We start from the raw sequence: 18,078 nt of genomic DNA on the forward strand, positions 1-18,078 counted from the left end.
CAAGACCGCCTTATCCATCTATTTATTAATCTCTGAAGAACAGATTCGGAGCTGCGCTACTGAATCTGTCGGGAGCCCCGTTCAGAACGTGTGAGCGTTGGCCTACAAGTGGGTGTGCCTTCAGATCAGGAAGTGGCGGCCATTTAAAAAAAATGGCTGCAATGGTTACCACAGGACACATTTAAATAGTACCACTGTATTCCTCATCCTTGAAAATGTAGGATTAGTCACCAGAATCATGATCCTAAGTGGTCTAGAACCTGAGTTACTGGTAAAATAACAGCAGGTGGTGGCTATTTTGGAAAATGGCTGCCATGGTTACCACAAGAAAAATCTGAGATGGTCCTATAGCCAAAAATGTTCCTTATGGCATGCTCTAACTGTGTGCCAAATTTCATGCTTTCATCGTAAAGTGCACGATTCCATCAAAATACTGCGTGAAGACGCCGGACTAATAGAGTTACATTTGAAACTACAGCCTGCAATATTATGACAGACAGGGAAGATAAAACAAACAAGAATACAGCTTCACTCTGTTGTTTGTTGCCTGCTGTAGAAAACCTCGCTGCAACCCATGACCTGCTTGTTTCGCGTTATGATTTTCAGGCGACAAGCGCAATAATGCGTGCAATCATTCTGGCATAGCTTCGAGCGTTTAGTATTCACTTACTTGCATGGAGTATGTTTCAGGCTTAACGCTAACACTGGATTTTGCTACGTATGGTACATGAAAAACTTTTATAGTATCATTTTGAATATGGCTCAGCATTGTGGAGGTACTGGTCTCGTACACAGTTAAGTCCTCAGTGTTAAAGGTAGTGTAAGTGATATTCTTGGATAAAACATGGTTGTTTTCTTTTGTTAAAAGGTTAAAGCTCTATATTCTGATGGTAATCATTACTATAGACTGTTTGTTCAAGTACATTTTCAATCAGGAGAGCGTACTCATTTATCAGCTTCAGTTTTATAGTGTTCCAGTTTTAATATTCTTTGTCTCATCACTACTAATTTCACTTGTTTATCCTGTATGAGTTCTACTCTTTCATGACTGGAGAGAGAACCCACAAAATCATATAATCCTGACCTGAAAATGCATTTCCTGTTGACTAAAGAGCTTGAGAGACAAAGAAATTCCTGTTACTGAACACTCCATAGCAATGACTACTATCAGAATATACAGTTATTTAACACTCATTTTACAAATATCACCTACTGCACCTCTAATTGATCCGTTTGTAACCCTGAGAATGAACAAATGTGGGTTATTTTCAGCGTTGGATGGGACTCCAAGGGTCTATAACCCTGAGGGTATACAAATGTGTTTACCCTCAGAGTTACATTGGCACTGAAGAGGAGATTATACTGTAGATTAGGGCCCCAGAGATACATTTTGTTTATCAAACAGTGGTCCGTGGCCTAGTCTCACATAGCCAGACAACTATTCCACAATCTCCTAATGCTTTATCGAGTCCCAAAATACAACTCCTTCAATATCTTTACATTTCATTTAAAAACGTCCTTATCTGATAAGCAGCAAGCTATATAGGCTTCGAATATCTGAATTTATAGTAGGAAAAATGTGCGCGACTGTAAAGACGAAACAGAAGCGGGGAGGAGGCGTCACATCCGCTTTATCCCATCATTTTCAGACTGTATGATGGAAGCATTTGGCTGAGAATCTCTTACTCACGTGGTCTATGAGCTCTCGGACCATGCCGTTCCACTGGCCTGTCTTCTCCTCCAGCGCTCCGTACTTGCCGTCCTCCACCAGACGGACCTCGTAGCGGAAGCCCAGGATGCCAGAGAGCTCCCTCAGCAGGTCGATGCAGTAGCCCTCAAAGCGGTCGTTCCCGTACAGCGGTTTGTCCGACTTCTTAAACATGACGTAAGGTTCCTCCTTCAGACACACACACACACACACACACACACACACACACACACACACACACACACACACACACACACACACACACACACACACACACACACACACACACACACACACACACACACACACACACACACACACACACACACACGAGAGATAAGTTCAGCAGAAGAGCACATTATAACTACCATACCTAATAAGTTGTTATGCATAATTATAAACATTTAGCGCTATGAAGCCTTATAAGTGCATTACTGCAATTATAATGCATTATAGACAACCTTTAAGTAAAGTGTTACCTGGTAATTATAATGTGCTGTTCCGTTGAGCTAACAATGCATTATGACCAGCACTTATAATACTTCATAAACCTTGTTATATGTTGTTATGCATAATTATAAACATTTATAACTAGTATGAAGCCTAGTATGAAGTGCATTATAATGCATTATAAATGCGACGCGCTGTGAGATTGTGAGCTTGTAGAGATAGTAGATAGCTTTTTTAGAAAACATTCCAAAGTACTGAGTTCTGACTATTTTCACTATTTTCATTTCTTTGTGTGTTTTCTTTTTACTATTTCACAGTCGGGGGGCTGCAGTCAGAGGCTATGGCTGTTTGGAGGTCCATGGCATGGAAAAGTGTGGGAACTGCTTCACTAACTGGTTGAGCTACCAGGCACCGCTTGAAGCTTGAATCTAAAGTATATTTATTGGGCGTACTGCATCGATTTGCATGATAGCATCTTTGTGTGTGTGTGTGTGTGTGCGTGCATGCATGTGTGCGCTTGCATGTGTGTGTGTGTGTGTGCGTGTGCGTCTACCAGTATGGTCGATACACGGAGTGATTTGTTTGCCAGAGAGTCAGTGATGTTGGATGTCTTGCTCTTGTGAGTCTCTGTCATATTCAGACCGCTGGGAGGGTCCCACGTTCCAATCTGTGACCAAAGGAAAATCACATTCAACATGGAGCTTGTGCACAGTAGAATCCTCCGTGCCATGTTATATAAACCTATAGTCCATATTATACAGTGTTATGAGCAGATTATAATACATTATAAGTATGTTTACAATGCATCGTAGACATGGGATTCATAGCAAGTGTTACCATACAGACTCATACGCTAACACACACACACACACACACACGCACACACACGCACACACGCGCACACACGCGCGCGCACGCGCGGCAGGTTGGCATTCCCATTGGTACTCTCCACAAACAGCACACACGCACGCACCTTCTCCAATCCCTCCTCCTTCAGGCTGACAACGTCCAGGTCAAAATCTGTCCTCAGTCCGTTGGTCTTGTTGAAGAGGACACGTCCAGTCAGTCCATCCCAGTGGGCCTACAGACAGACAGACAGACAGAAAGAGACACAGAGAAAGAAACACAGAGAGACAGAAACAGAGAGACAGAGAAAGAGAAGCAGACGGACAGACCACATGCAGTCACATTAATAGCCCTCCACGAGCAATGCTGCTCTCAGCTCTCAGCTCCCAGCCCATCATTCAATTAACCGCAACTTTCATACCGAATCGGTCTTCACACACACACACACACACACGCTCGCCCGAGTCAATTCCATCTCCGAGCGCACAACTTGTTTCCTCACTCCCAATTATGAATTCCCGTCCTGCTCTGCCCGCTCGCCGTCTATCACAACACAACGCCACAACAATGACGGCCCCCCAAAAAGATGCAGGCAGGGCTGACAGGTAAGAGTTCATTATGCATTGTAATTCATTGTGCTTGAAGTTTCACTTCAAAGCCCGAGGAGGAACAGACGGGCTAGGGGGAGAGAAGCGATAGCAGACGCGGGGAAGAGGAGGGAGACGGGGAGGGGATGGAGGGGGTGTTCTGGCTGGCAGCATCAAAGCACCACAATAGCTCATTCCACAAATTACCTGCAATGATACCATCCGCCCGAATAAAAGAGCTTCCTAGAACAAAGCAGATGGCTGACCCCCGACTGGAGTTACGGAGGCACACAGAAGCTTTGATGTAATCACAGGTATAGATTTATACATGAAGAGGCTTGGAGGACAGCACTCAGAGAGTGTGCATGCTGGGCTCGCACAGGGAAATGTGACTTAGAAAGGCAGCGCTTTCTATGAAGTACGTGCTCACAGAACATGATACATGTTGTAGGATGCCATCTAAGCAGTATCACTGACTATAGGGATTTATAAGAAAAATCAAATCATGTGGATCCACATGGGAACCGCATGGCTCCAGCGTGCATCTCGGACTTAATGTGGTCAGCCTATGACGTCTATGACGTCAGGGGCAGTGGCTCAGGAGTGGTTCAGGAGGTAGAACGGACGCTTGGGAAATGTTCGATCCCGGGCTCCGCCGGGCTCCCCCAGATTTAGTGTCGAAGTGTCCTTGAGCAAGACGCTGAATGCCTAATTGCTCCCGATGAGCAGGTTGGTGCCTTGCATGGTTCCCTCCACCAACGGTGTGTGTGAATGTGTGTGTGAATGGGTGAATGTAATGCACAATCATTGTAAAGAACCTTGAATAAAGGTGTCGCCTCTATGACATAATCTATAATTTATGACTCCAAATGTGGGCAAGGTTTCATCCCATCTGAGCCCCTTTGACTCCCATTATCAAAATAAAGTTGAATATCTAAAAAAGCACAAAACATTATGTGGTAAAATATACAGTAGTGGAGGTACTTCTGTGGCCTACTGACAGTGTGATTAGCTCCCGACACACAGACAAACACTGGTTTGTAATATTTTACTAAATCTTAAATTAGAACTGAGAATGTTCTTTAATACAGTGTTCTGTAATAGAAGAATAATCAATGGACCAGTTAATGAAATGTAACTTACTGTTATATGTACAGTATATGCTATGATGATGCATTTTCATCTAAAGACAGTGTTACCATGGTCTACAAAGAAGTACCATGTAATAACAAACAAAATGATAGATCAAATCGAATGGGCATAAATGTGACATACTGTACTGTAGCTACAAACAGTGGTGGAAAGTATGAGTATGAGTACATGTCATGTTTTGATGCTACTTGATACTATACTTTTACTCCACTGTACTTTTTACACCACTACAATTATTTGATAGCTTTAGTTACTTCTTTTTATTGTGAGCTTGTAGATCGGTTGTTTTGTTTATAGTTTAACGAAAACATTGAGTATAAACTTATAATATTCACATTTAAGTCATTTCTTTGTATATTTAAGTTATTTATCATATCTGCCCTATGCAATATTTGCTTACGAAGCCTGAAAGCCAAACACAAATGTAATTTTTATTTACACGCTCCCAATGTTCAACGCCCCAAAAACACAATTGAATCGTTTATCACAAGTAGTAATCGTCCAGAAAAAGAATGTGATGATGATTACAGCCCTACGTACCTCTTTGATGAGGTTGATGAAACGGGTTCCGAAGCGCCAGGGCTTATGGCGATTGCACTGCAGCGAGCTGACGGTGATCTGCTGGGCCTGTTGCACCGCCACGGCCACCACGTGCACCGCATCGTACATCAGGGCCGCGTCCGTCTGCACACGCACGCGCGCACACACACACACACACACACACACACACACACACACACACACACACACACACACACACACACACACAAGGAGCACAGGGACGGAGCGGAGGAGGAGAGAGGAATGGGAGATCGTTGTTACTGTATTAGGGTGTTTACATTGTGTGTATAGCTTTCTCTCTCTGTCTGTTCATCCACCCATCTGTCTTTGTATTGATCAACCTGCTCCTTGCTTATGTCCACATTTATATACATATTTATATTACACACACACACACACACACGTATATATAGCATTTCCTAGAGTGGCATACATTTGATTTATGTGTGGGATAAATCACCTTTGTGTGTACGTGGGAGAGACATCAATAGTTGAGCCGTCTGATGTACGCCACAAACCCCAATCAAACATAACCTATGACATCACCAACACTGAGGTCAGAGGGTAATTCAACAATCAATTTCTGCTCCGACCAGGAACCACTGTAGGCTAAACGCTCAGCACATCTTGACTAACACCAATGGAACCCCAGTGCTGGATTACTGATCCCTCTTCTGCCCTTTAAAGACTCGGGGCCAGAAGCAAGAATATGTAATGCTAGAGGTTCTCAACCCTTTATGGATCAGGGCCCACTTGGAAAGCATTCATTTTATTTATTGGTATCACTATGAAAACATGTTTTTCAAGGTTTTAAAGGAAAAATACTTCTTGTTTGTTTTTTTGTTTGTTTGATTTTTCTTTTTTAATATAAATGTAAAATTTTCATTTTTATTTTAGTGTTTTGTCAATTATTTGGGGGCCCACTTGCAATAATACCCTTGCGGCCCACCAAGTGGGCCCAGGCCCACAGGTTGAGAATCATCACTGATCTAATGCCAGCCATAGATTCCCAGCACAAACGGCTCAGTGTCTTTAGCCTATTAGCAAAAAGGCCTGGCCACTTTCTGAGCCAATCAGAAGCCTCTTCCAGGCATGGTCTCTGTGGATGGCTGGCCTGTCACCGTGGAGACTAATGGTTCCTGATGGGCGTGCCCACTCCCTGGAGAGAGAGAGAGAGATAGGGCAGAGCGGGCACCGCTGCAGATGGAATGCCGTCGCTGACACCTCTGCTGCCAGACTGACTAGGAGGAACATGCTAAGTGCTCAACACATAGCTGAAGCAACAGCTAACTGGCTTTGAGAGGCACATACTGTATACATTATGATCGCAGGAACAGCTCATTAATCCATTCAATCCGGGAACGCTGCAACGCATCTGTGTCGACTCATTTGTAGATTTCTTTGGCTATTCAAAAATAGCAGATATACAAGCTCATATACAAACTTGCAGATGCTATATTTGAAAATGTGTGCAAATCTTTGAAGAGAGCGAAACATTTGTAACTCAAATCCTTGCTTCTGGGGATTCTACAAATGTCTTCTAAATACTTTTTTTTTTTAATACTATTATACTGTTAATAATAATGTTGCTGTATACTGTGTCAGTGGTGCGCAAACTTTTCCATGTCAAGGACCACCCAAAATTATATGTATTTGGCCGCGGACCCCCATCTGAAAATATTTTAATCCATGAGGCACTCGGTGCCACGCTATGAGCTTGTATATCTGCTATTTTTGAATAGCCAAAGAAATTCAAAAAATGACACAGATGCTTTCCCGGTCCTAATGGATTAAGGAGACAAGTGCTCACTGTGAGATTTTGTCACACGAAAATGTTGCCGTCTCTGTACTCCGCGTGGCTATTTTTTCGCACAGCACCACAACACGGCTCAAGCTCCCCCCCGGGTATAGCAGCATATTAACAAGTTCAACTTCTCTCTCTCCTCACCGCGGGCCCACAGACGGGCGCCGTGATCTTATTTGACAACTGCTGGACGACAAAACCGGTGAGGAGAAATGGGGGAAACGACCGCTTCCGCAGTACAGCTGGAGCTATAGGGGACTCTGTGTACATGCTGCCTGTCGGAGCGCATGAGAGCACAAGTGCATCATGGGAGGGCAGGGTCAGGGGTCATGCACACAGTGGGATCCAACTGCACGGAGAACTCCGCTCCTCTTCGCTGTATCTCCATGCTCATGGTAGAACATGCTAGTTATTCACCCGAGGTTCGCTGCGGGCCAGAGGCCGGGGGGGGGGTTAGGGTGGTATCTGGGGGCTGGTTGAATGAATATATTGAAGGCTATGGAAGGAGCTTGAGACAGAGAGATACAGACACGGAGAGTGAGAGAGAGCGCGAGAGTTTTCTTATACTATGTTGATTTTATTTGTATTTTATTCATTCAGCCGTTGTTTACGCACAAAGATATATAGATAACATTTGTATTCACGGCACGAATAAGGAAATTCACCCATCGAGGTGGAGAGGTGAGAGAGTGAGAGAGAGAGATGGAGAAGCATTTGTGTGTTTGTATGTGTGTATGTGGGGATATTGACTGTCATTTCGTCACTCCACCAGTCCCTGGAGCTTTTAGAGTTGGAGACCTCTGCTGTCAGAGAGGCAGAAGAAGATCAAAGGATGGGAGATCCTCTTCCCCTCTTCCCCCCCATCTCTCCATCCACCCCTCACCACTTGCTTTTTAATTCCCACAGCTCCCTTTCATTTCACATCTCCTGGGGAAAGCTGTGCACGTGTCTGTCTGTCTGTCTGTGTGTGTATGCATGTGCACAACGTGTGGTCTATGTGTGTGTGAGTGAATGTGAAAGTGCGTGTGCGAGGTACAGAGTGTGTGTGTGTGTGTGTTCACAGCAAAAGTAGAGGAGAGATTCTCATATTCTACTAATCCCATTTGGTACACATACACATCCCCAGACCTCTTTCCTCCTCCCGGTGGTGAGGTTGGTCACATTTAATCAACGAATCACCCAATCACTGCGCTATACCCATTCGGCCATATCACCAGGCGGCTACACACCTCTCTGCCTCAGTCCCCCCCGTCCAAATCCGCCCTTCATTCTCCTCCTGAATCACATCGATATGACCTCCCAATTCTCCTCTCTACTTATATCAAATCCAGTCCAGTCGGGGGGTTTCAGCACAATCTGTGATTGAGGGCTGACTTTACTGCTGTGTCAGGCCTGAGGATGCTGCATAAGCATCTCATTTTCTTTTTTTCTGCTTCACCTTATACTTAATCTTATAATATTCTACCTTACTCAGTCCCGTTCCAGTCTTAGCAATAATAGAATGACAAATTGGTTAACCACTTAGACCCCAGCATCCATATTGTGGGGAAAACCTTCGCAGAAAATAGCCAATCGACAAGCTCACAACGCAATCGGCTATTGTCAACAAAGATATCGAATGCAGAGCGCAAACAGAAAAGTCACTAGTTGTTTAGCCTCATAGCATAATTGCCATTTTTGGGGCAAATTGACATTTCTGCCTAACTCTACTCTCCTAACACTGCTGCTTCATTGTGCCTTATTGCATATGTCCTCAGCCAATCAGAATGCTTGTTACATTCCAAAATGATTTAAGCAGAAAGTGCTTTGAAGCCAACTTTTTGACTTAAGTCCCATGAGCCTCATTGTTTGAATGATTCATATCCATCTATTACCAGACCCATCTGCTGACTTTTGATTGCCATGATATATCAGAGAGACGCCATCCGGCTCAAGACAATTTGCATGGCGCGGATCTGGTTCTGCCTCCCTTTTAGAACAGGAGGAGTAGCGCTGCTGAAAATCCCTCTGTGACGGAGACAAAGAAGAATGTGTGTATGAAGGAGGAGAGGCAGAGATAAAGGGGAGCAGAAGACACAGATGATGTCTCACGGTGCACAGAGTGCATTCCATTCCAAAAGGGAAAAAAACTAAAGAAACAATCAGTGTTGCCAGATTTCGCACGAACGTTTACGAAAACAAGCCCAAAAGAAGCGACACATGGAGCACACACACACATACACGACTATTTAAAAAAAACTGTCTTGAAAAAAATGATTACAATTTGGAATATTTTTTAATCATTTTAAATACACAAATCCCCTGGCACAAATATTTTCAGATGGGGGTCCACGGGCGAATACATTTTAATTTGGGGGTCCTTGACATGAACATGTTTGAGAACGACTGGTTTAAACAACATTAGGAAGCAAGACCAAATAAGCAACTACACTTTAGAAACAAGCCCCCCCCCCCCCCTGCAACCAACCACCACTATTTACAAGGACTTAACGGAAAAACAAGCCCAAAGTCGCTTATAATAAGCAGACTTGGCAACACTGAAAACGATCCGGGAGCCATGTTGATAGTTAGTACAGAGACAGCCGCTGCTCCTTTGGGGCATCTTAAACGCTTTAAGTGAAACTGATCCTGAAACCCAGAGACATGTAGACACAGAGAGGAAGGCTTTCAAACACTACGCCCCAAACCACTGTTCTCCATCACTCTCCCCCCCCCCCTTCTCTCTGCTCTCTTCCACTGTTTTTTGTTGCTGTCAGTTTGCATGTCTCTCTCTCTTCTCTCTCTCTCTCTCTCTGCCTACATCAAATGCATTTCTGTACTACTGTCTGAGGAAGCGTGTAATATCACAGGACCACTCCGCTCCTCTTTATGCCTCAGTGACAATACGAGCACAGATAGCGGTAACTAAAATGCAATGACTCACTTTTCCACGGCGCCTGAGATCCTCTTTTTACACATCTCCATGTCTTTTTTCCTCTAGCTTTTCTCCCTCACTAGCACATCAGGGGGGAAACGCACACATGGACATGCACATAGGCAGGCACACGGCGCGCGTGTGTGTCTGCCTAGGAGCATGTCCATGTGTGCCATACGTGCACACACACACACACACACACACACACACACACAGTGACAAGGCGCACTTCCCAGATGCTTGCCTCATTTGCCGCAAACCCCACTGAGGTGCTTGCCAAGTCTGTGTGTATGCGCGTGCACCTGTGTGTGTGTGTGTGTGTGTGTGTGTGTGTGTGTGTGTGTGTGTGTGTGTGTGTGTGTGTGTGTGTGTGTGTGTGTCTGTGTGTGTGCTTGTGTTTATACAAATACACACTCTCGTCGCATCAGTATTCTCCCCGGCTCCACCTGTGCATAATTCCATAATTCCTCTGATAATGTGGCGAGCTGAAAAACGACATGCCTCCACTCTTCTATGTCCCCAAACACACACACACACACACACACATACACACACACACTCTCGAACATACACATCACCGCTTGTGCGCACACACACACACACACACGAGGATCATCACCCATGCTTGTGGACACATGCACACACACTCACACTTATAGTAAAAAAAACAACAACACATGAAGCGCACGCACGCACGCACGCACGCACGCACGCACACACACACGCACACACACACACACACACACACACACACACACACACACACACACACACACACACACACACACACACACACACACACACACACACACACACACACACACAGAGTATTCCCCTCCCACAGAAGGGAGAGCACTCCAGTGCATGTACAGTACGTGTTCATACATATCACCATACATCTGATTAGGCCTAATGAGATCAGTGCTGGCAAGTTATTCACCCCGAATCACCAGGCTTTCCTTCTCAGGCAGAGAGCACATATGTATACATACATAAACATACTGCACAGATAAAGTGCACACACACACACACCACTACTATTGACATCACCATCGCTATAGAGCGGCACCACAACGTGTAGGCGCGCGAGAGAGAGCGAGAAGCTCATTCTTATCTTGCCGCTAGAAGTCGTATTCAGAAGGGAGAGAGAGTCACGAGAGCTGACACATTCATGGAAGAACGAGCTAATGACTTCTTTCTATGCGCACATAATCCATATGTCGCCCGGACGGTTGCATCACGATGCACTGCTGTCAGATGAAGACGTATCTCCAGAATGCTTTTTTAGAAACTGCCACCGGAGCGTTCTTACATTACAAAACCATTTATCTTTTTAGCGTTTATTTTCTTTATTGCAGATGCAGTTGCTCAACACTTTACTATTAAATGGGTTATTTTCCACCTTATCTGGATCAGGCCATCAGGGTCCACTTGAACATCTCGAAAGTGTTTGCGGTCCACCCATGTGACTAATTAAGGCGTCAGCCTTTCGGCTGCCGTGTTAAGTGGTCAGATGGGTGGGCCGTGAGCATCGATTGAACACAATCGATTGATCACTCAATCGATTGTGTTCCGGCTTGGATCAACGGAACTACAGTAACATATTATAATATAAATTAGCAGCACCATTTCAAGGTTTTAAAGAAAAAATACCGTGACATTTTTAATATACATATATTAATGTTAAATTATCATTAAAATCTAAAGTGTTTTGCCAATTATTTGGGGGGCCACTTGCAATATCTTCACAGCCCACAGGTTGAGAATCACTTCTAGATTATTCTCTTACATAAGAGCAAATGCAGTAATTACTGAAGGGGGCGATCAGAGCTACAAAATGCGGTATCAATTGCTTAGATTGATCCGTAGAGTTTTGGAAGAACAGCTTTTTCTGTTTCATATTAGTTCATATTTTACACAACAAATGAAAAATGGTGGATTTATCCGACCTACATTGATGAATATTACAATTGTAACATATATGTATACACACAGTATATATATTATATGAACAACAATCCTTCCATGTTTCTCAACCACTCAAACACAATTTTGTCCCTCAACACCAAATCTCTTGAATGAATGAATGTTCGCCTACAGTATTTTGACTTTCCCTGAATAAGGGATGCTAGAGTTAAGATGTGCTTAATCAGTCTGAATTATTAAAACATTTACAGGCGCACTCCCTATTGTTTTAGAACAAGAATAGAAGTAATCAAATGCAACAAAAGTCGCTTTGTCTTGAGTAATGTCTAGCCAGAGCCCTGTCTCATAACTCCTTGCGTGTGAATATGTGGCCCATTGAACTGAAGGTGAGAAGAATTGCTCTTTTGAGTTTGGAGAAAGGAACAGATCACAGTAACTGGCTGATGTGACAATGGGGAGGAAGATGGAGGATGCAGTTCCATTACAATGCTCACAGTATAACTCAGAGAGATATAGCCTAACTGGAATTTAATTCACCCAAACTTTCACACTTTAAGATGAAGTTCATAACTTTATCCGCAGAGACGCGTGAGTGACGCAGGAGTAAAGCTCCTGCCCACTATCGCGGAAACTATAGGGATGTGAATCCTCCATGGTTCATCCGGCTTGGCCGAGTGTTCCAATGAACGCAATTGACCAATTGTTGCTGCACTAATGACTCCTACAGGTTGGTCTGTTCAGTCTGGTGTGGAAGAACAGTGTGTACAGTAACGCTGCATGCATTACATTCTCCCGGTAAAACTCCTCACTGTCAGGTGAAAAGAAGAGTCACCTGACAGTGACACTTCTTTTGAAGTGACGAGTATCGGATAAGACAAATGGTTGTCTGTGCTCTCCCTAGAACCAACTGTAAGAGGTATAGCGGTGACAAGGGACTAGAATACTACACAGGGAATCGGGAACTTAATTAGAAACAAAATATTGTCCAAACAAAGTCCCCTAAAAACTATCTCCATTGTTAAGCAACACTTCCTGGACATCTTTGTTTGATGTCTTTTTTCACAGACTCGAAGAATGCCAAATGATTTTAAATTTGACTTGAAGCAGCAATGGATTCATCCCTTAGCATTACTGAATGATTGTATTAAATCCAGCATGTTCAGCTGACATGATTTTACATTACAACGTTATTGAGTTTCCCCTGTGAAATAATGGACAAGGAGAAATAACCTGACTTGACGGTTATGTATTATTTTACCATTTACATGTCAATTTCAGTTCTGATGTTTCGGTGAATGATAGACCAGTGGTTCTGCCGTGTTATGTGGTCAGATGGGTGGGCCGCGTGCATTTTCAGAGCATGTTTATTCTAATGATCAATCAATCGATTGTGTTCCGGCTTGGATCAAGGGAACTAACATAGTATACTTTAAGTTCATATTTATCGGTATCACAATGAAAACTCAGTAGTTCCAAGTTTTTAAGAAAAAACACATTTAAAATATACATGATACGGTCAATGGTGTGTTCTACCAGGTTACGCTATATACGTAGTGTGACCTGCAGAAAATCTTCGTACCCAAGCGTAGCCCTCTACTAACCATTTCATCCATTAAAAACGCGCTAGCGTCTCTCCACGACATGCATGGAGACACGGCATGTCGTGCAGGGAATGATTATCGTATCTCTCCGGAAAAAAAATGGAACACACCACTGAATACGTTATAATATCAATAAAATCTTAGTATTTTGCCAATTATTTGGGGGCCCACTTTCAATATCCTCACGGCCCACCAGTGGGCCGGGACCCACAGGTTGAGAATTGCTAGTTTAATTCATTTTTGACAAAACTGTACTTTAACACAGTTTTGTTTACTCTGCTGTAAAGCGTGCAGCTGCCGCAGGATGACCATCTATTTTCTGCACCGGATCACTTATACACCAGATAAGACGGCCGAGTAAACAATTTAAATAGCCTATAAATTCAATAGGCAAACACTATGACAAACATAGTCATATATTTTGACAATCACATTACATTTTGAAAGGGGTTTTGTGAGATTACATGCCAGGCGGGAATGACTCAGCACCTAGAGAACTTCCAGCGCTTTCGTGGCACTGCTGTGAGAGAAACTGATCAAACTCAACTAATGGGGGGAGGAGGGGTCGTTGGGGGGGGGGAGGTGCGGTTCGGAGCGAAAACACTGAAATCACGCTGACACGTGTGATTTATGTGGGATGCTACAGCTGTTCCAGGCGTCTTTGCAGATAAAACAGAGCGAGGCGGGAGATCGGTCCCATTGGCTATGTCAGAATGTTTTGGTGGGAAGCAGCAGCCCTCGGGTGACAGGAACTCAATGGCGTGCCAGCAGCAGTCTCTCTTTATCTGTCTCCATACCCTTGCCATGCTCCCCTTGCTCTCTCTGTCCCCGTCTTATCCTCCCTTTTTGTCTACACCCCCCTATGCACACGCACGCACACACACACAAGTTCTAGTCTTTCATCACATTTGTTGTTTCTTTGTCCCTCTCTTCGCCCCCTCCCCCATACTGCTTTATTTCCATCTTCCATCTTCAGTGTTTTATGAACTGAGGGTCAGTACTGTATGTGTCTCTGCAGTTTGTTACTCATTTCTCTGCTGCATTGGACGGTTAATCCTTTTTCCTCACAATGCGTTTGAGTTGCACGCTGGTTTATTTTATTCCTAAAAGTTGTCTCATGTCATACCACGTGTAGCGGCCCCCACCGAAAGATGGTCAAGACTTGAACTGATGATTATGAATTTATTAAAATCCAAAGACCACCGTAAGAACTGACAAGACAGTACAAAAACACAAACAAAAATACTCTGTTAGTTTCCCACATTTTGTGAAAGAACAACCATACCATAACATTAGTTCACATAAGCTACAATGTAAATAAGCAAAAACTGTACACAAAGTACTTTTTAACATGGCTTTGACCAGTCAGCATTGCTGTAATTACTATAATTAATTATTACAATGAATTAAGACACAATATGACTTCAACATCATCACTTCTAATGAACTTGTTTTCCCTTTTTTAGCAGTTGTTTTTAACTCAATATAAACATAATGAAATGCCTTTTTGTAACCTTTTTTAAGTGCATATAATGACATGAAATAATTACGTTTTTTAACCAAGGTGCATGAAATACTGCAACATCAAATACTTTCCTTTGCAATTCACAATTCAAACCTTTCAATGTCAACACATTTTACAGAAAGAGTAGTAAACTAACTAACTCTAACTCTGGTTTAGTTAGTTATTATTATCCATAGCATCATATGCCTTTGTTGCAGAAATACATTTCTTTCATTCAAAGTCCTTCAATATACCTTATGCTGAACAGCATGTAAACAAAACAAGCACTGCATTTTTAGCAAAGACCTGTCCTTTTATAACCAAAAACCCTGTGTTGTTTTGTATGCAGTAAGCACAGTCCATGGCTACTAACCTTATGCCTCTTCGGGGGGTGCTAAAACTATAATTGATCATCTCAAAAGATAAACAATATGCGATCTTTTTGCAGCAAGGAACAGCACATGCGTCTCCACACTGCTGTTGTGTCAAACTGTCTCTCTGCGCAACGCGCAGGTAGTAACGTCGTCCAAAAGTATTTTCAAAATAAAAGCATTTGGCTCAAAACACAAAATAAAAGGATACCAACTTAAAGCATTGTCTGTTCACCCAGGATATATAATATTTTAGTGCAAAAAGTATTTGGGTTCTTTACACCACGGAAAATAAATGAAAACCGGCTCGTTGTGCAAGGACCCCTGGGTAACCGATGTTCTGCTAGTGCCGGACTTACAGATTATTATTGTGGATTTAAGCTTAGTAAGGTTGATAAAAAGAGATTAAACGCCACACTGAAATGCTAGACAGACAGACAGACAGACAGACAGACAGAGAGACACAAAAACTACAAAAAATGATGTGTTCATGAAATGCTGAGGAGGGGAGGGGGCAAGTTACTAGGGGGGCATTAAAAATAGAACCAACAGCTGATTCCCGCCCACAGGAAGACCAAACACACGTGTGCCAGCCCTATTCACCTGCTTACACACCTGGAGCTCCCTTTGATTCGAGAGACTTTCAGGACAGTGAGGACACCCTGTTTTTCTGCACAGCACACAAAATGCCACTGAGGCAAATGCGATAATCGCGGGAGGGTATCAGAGCAGGTGAACCGGAGCAGTGGTGGAAGAAATACTTCTACTTAAGTTAGTAGCAATACCTAAATATAAAAATACTCTGCTACAAGTAAAAGTACAAAAAGTTGAAATGTATTGGCATCAAAATATACGTACAGTACCAAAGTAAAAGTGTTCAAATGTTTCAAAATGTGTCAAACTTTTCCCCAAAACAGCAAATTTAGTTATTTTCCACCACTTGAGGCCCATCCGGCCACCGGCGACCTCTCCTATTAGAGAGCTTATACGCATGTGCAAGGAGGACTGTCCCTTCAGACCATTCAAGGGACAGCATGTTACTGGCAGCAGTGGCGCTCTTTCCCAGCCTGCCCCAATTAGCACCACGCTGCCCAGTCTGTGTCTGATTAAGCGGCCAGTTAACGCGATGGCCTCCCTCCCCCCCATGTTTAACCAGCCCCCAGCTGGGAGAAGCCAAAGGGGGCAGCAGCAGATGCCCACTGCACAGGCCTCCACTCCTCTGCTTGCCAACAGTGCTAGAAAAAGCAATCTTCTTTTTCCTTTTACTTAAGTAAAAGTAGCAATACCACAATGTAGCTCATGTTACATGTAAAAGTCCCAAAAATTATCTCAAGTAAAAGCACAAAGGTATTGGCAACCAAAATACATTCATACCAAGCACTAAAGTACTCTGTATTCACTCAGAATGGCCCATTTTACAATTATTTTCAGCCAAAATCTGTCAATAGCTATTTTTGATATATATATATATATATATATATATATATATATATATATATATATATATATATATATATATATATATATATATAGGCTAGTAGTGGAGTAAAAAGTACAATATTTATGTAATGGAGCAGAAGTATAAAGTACTGAAATATGGGAAAACTAAAAGTACCTCAAAATTGTACTCAAATACAGCTTGAGTAAATGTACTTAATTACTCTCCTCCACTGCTCGCCAGTTACACCTCGCCCACCAAGCCAGCGCTGCTGTCTGTCTTATCCAGAACAGAACAGCTTTCCTGGTGTCTTACAGCAAATTTATACATTAGACGCATTTCAGGTGAAAACCAGTTATTTTCATCGAGCGACGACGTGGGCTGTCTGAAACGGCATAAATGAGGGGCTTCGGCAAGTCGAGGAAAATGAGCAAAGACAGCAGCCCCCCCCCCTCCCCCCCCGCCCCCTCGAATGACTGGCAGTCACTGGCGGTGTCCGTATGGAGCCAGAGCGAATGAGGAGAGGAGAGAGAGAGCTGTTGGATGGCTAACTGCTCCCCTACCATCTGGTGGGAAGAGGGGAAGAGAGAGAGAGAAATAGAGAGAGAGAGAAGGGAGAGAGGGAATGAGAAAGGAGAGACTCACAGAGAGAGAGAGAGAGAGAGAGAGAGAGAGAAGGCAGGAGGGAGGGGGTCCAGGCAGCTAAAGTCACACTGTAAACAACTGAGGCGGAGATAATTAGATGTGGGTTCCCATTCACTCCACAGTGGGCAGCGTGTGTTTGCCTGGGCTCCACTGTTTCCCTTTGCATGTGCGTCCTGCACCGGGGACATGTGCACATTTCTCCCTCTGAGCATTTGAGTGGATATAGTCATGCAAGTATGCGTGTCACGTACGTGTACAGTATGTGGGTAGTATGTACTGTACTGTGTGTGTGTGTGTGTGTGTGTGTGTGTGTGTGTGTGTGTGTGTGTGTGTGTGTGTGTGTGTGTGTGTGTGTGTGTGTGTGTGTGTGTGTGTGTGTGTGTGTGTGTGTGTGTGTAGTACAGTATGTGCTGTAGGTGTTTGCACACAGCATATCGTCCCTGTGGGGCAGAAACCTGGTATCTCCATATTTCAACTTTATATCGTTGCTGTCGGGCAGAAACCTCTTATCTCCATATTTTAACTTGTTGTGTTTTTTCGTAAATTAACTACTTGATCATACTACAGCGTC

General features: G+C 43.4%; 1 protein-coding gene across 2 annotated transcripts in view; it reads right to left on the reverse strand.

Moving 5' to 3' along the window:
- LOC311063535 (glutamate receptor ionotropic, kainate 2-like) overlaps nucleotides 1-18,078 on the reverse strand; it is a 94,672-nt gene that overhangs the window by 22,227 nt on the left and 54,367 nt on the right. For both annotated transcript variants that reach the window (XM_084083017.1, XM_084083016.1), the window contains exons 7-10: nucleotides 5,284-5,427; nucleotides 3,132-3,239; nucleotides 2,712-2,825; nucleotides 1,691-1,897 (exon numbers count right to left, since the gene is read on the reverse strand). In XM_084083017.1, coding sequence (XP_083939143.1) covers nucleotides 1,691-1,897; nucleotides 2,712-2,825; nucleotides 3,132-3,239; nucleotides 5,284-5,427 — 573 coding nt within the window. The remainder of the gene's footprint in view (nucleotides 1-1,690; nucleotides 1,898-2,711; nucleotides 2,826-3,131; nucleotides 3,240-5,283; nucleotides 5,428-18,078) is intronic.

Source organism: Gymnoscopelus microlampas, assembly GCF_963454915.1.
Source record: "Gymnoscopelus microlampas genome assembly, chromosome: 16".
NCBI classification, from domain to species: domain Eukaryota; kingdom Metazoa; phylum Chordata; class Actinopteri; order Myctophiformes; family Myctophidae; genus Gymnoscopelus; species Gymnoscopelus microlampas.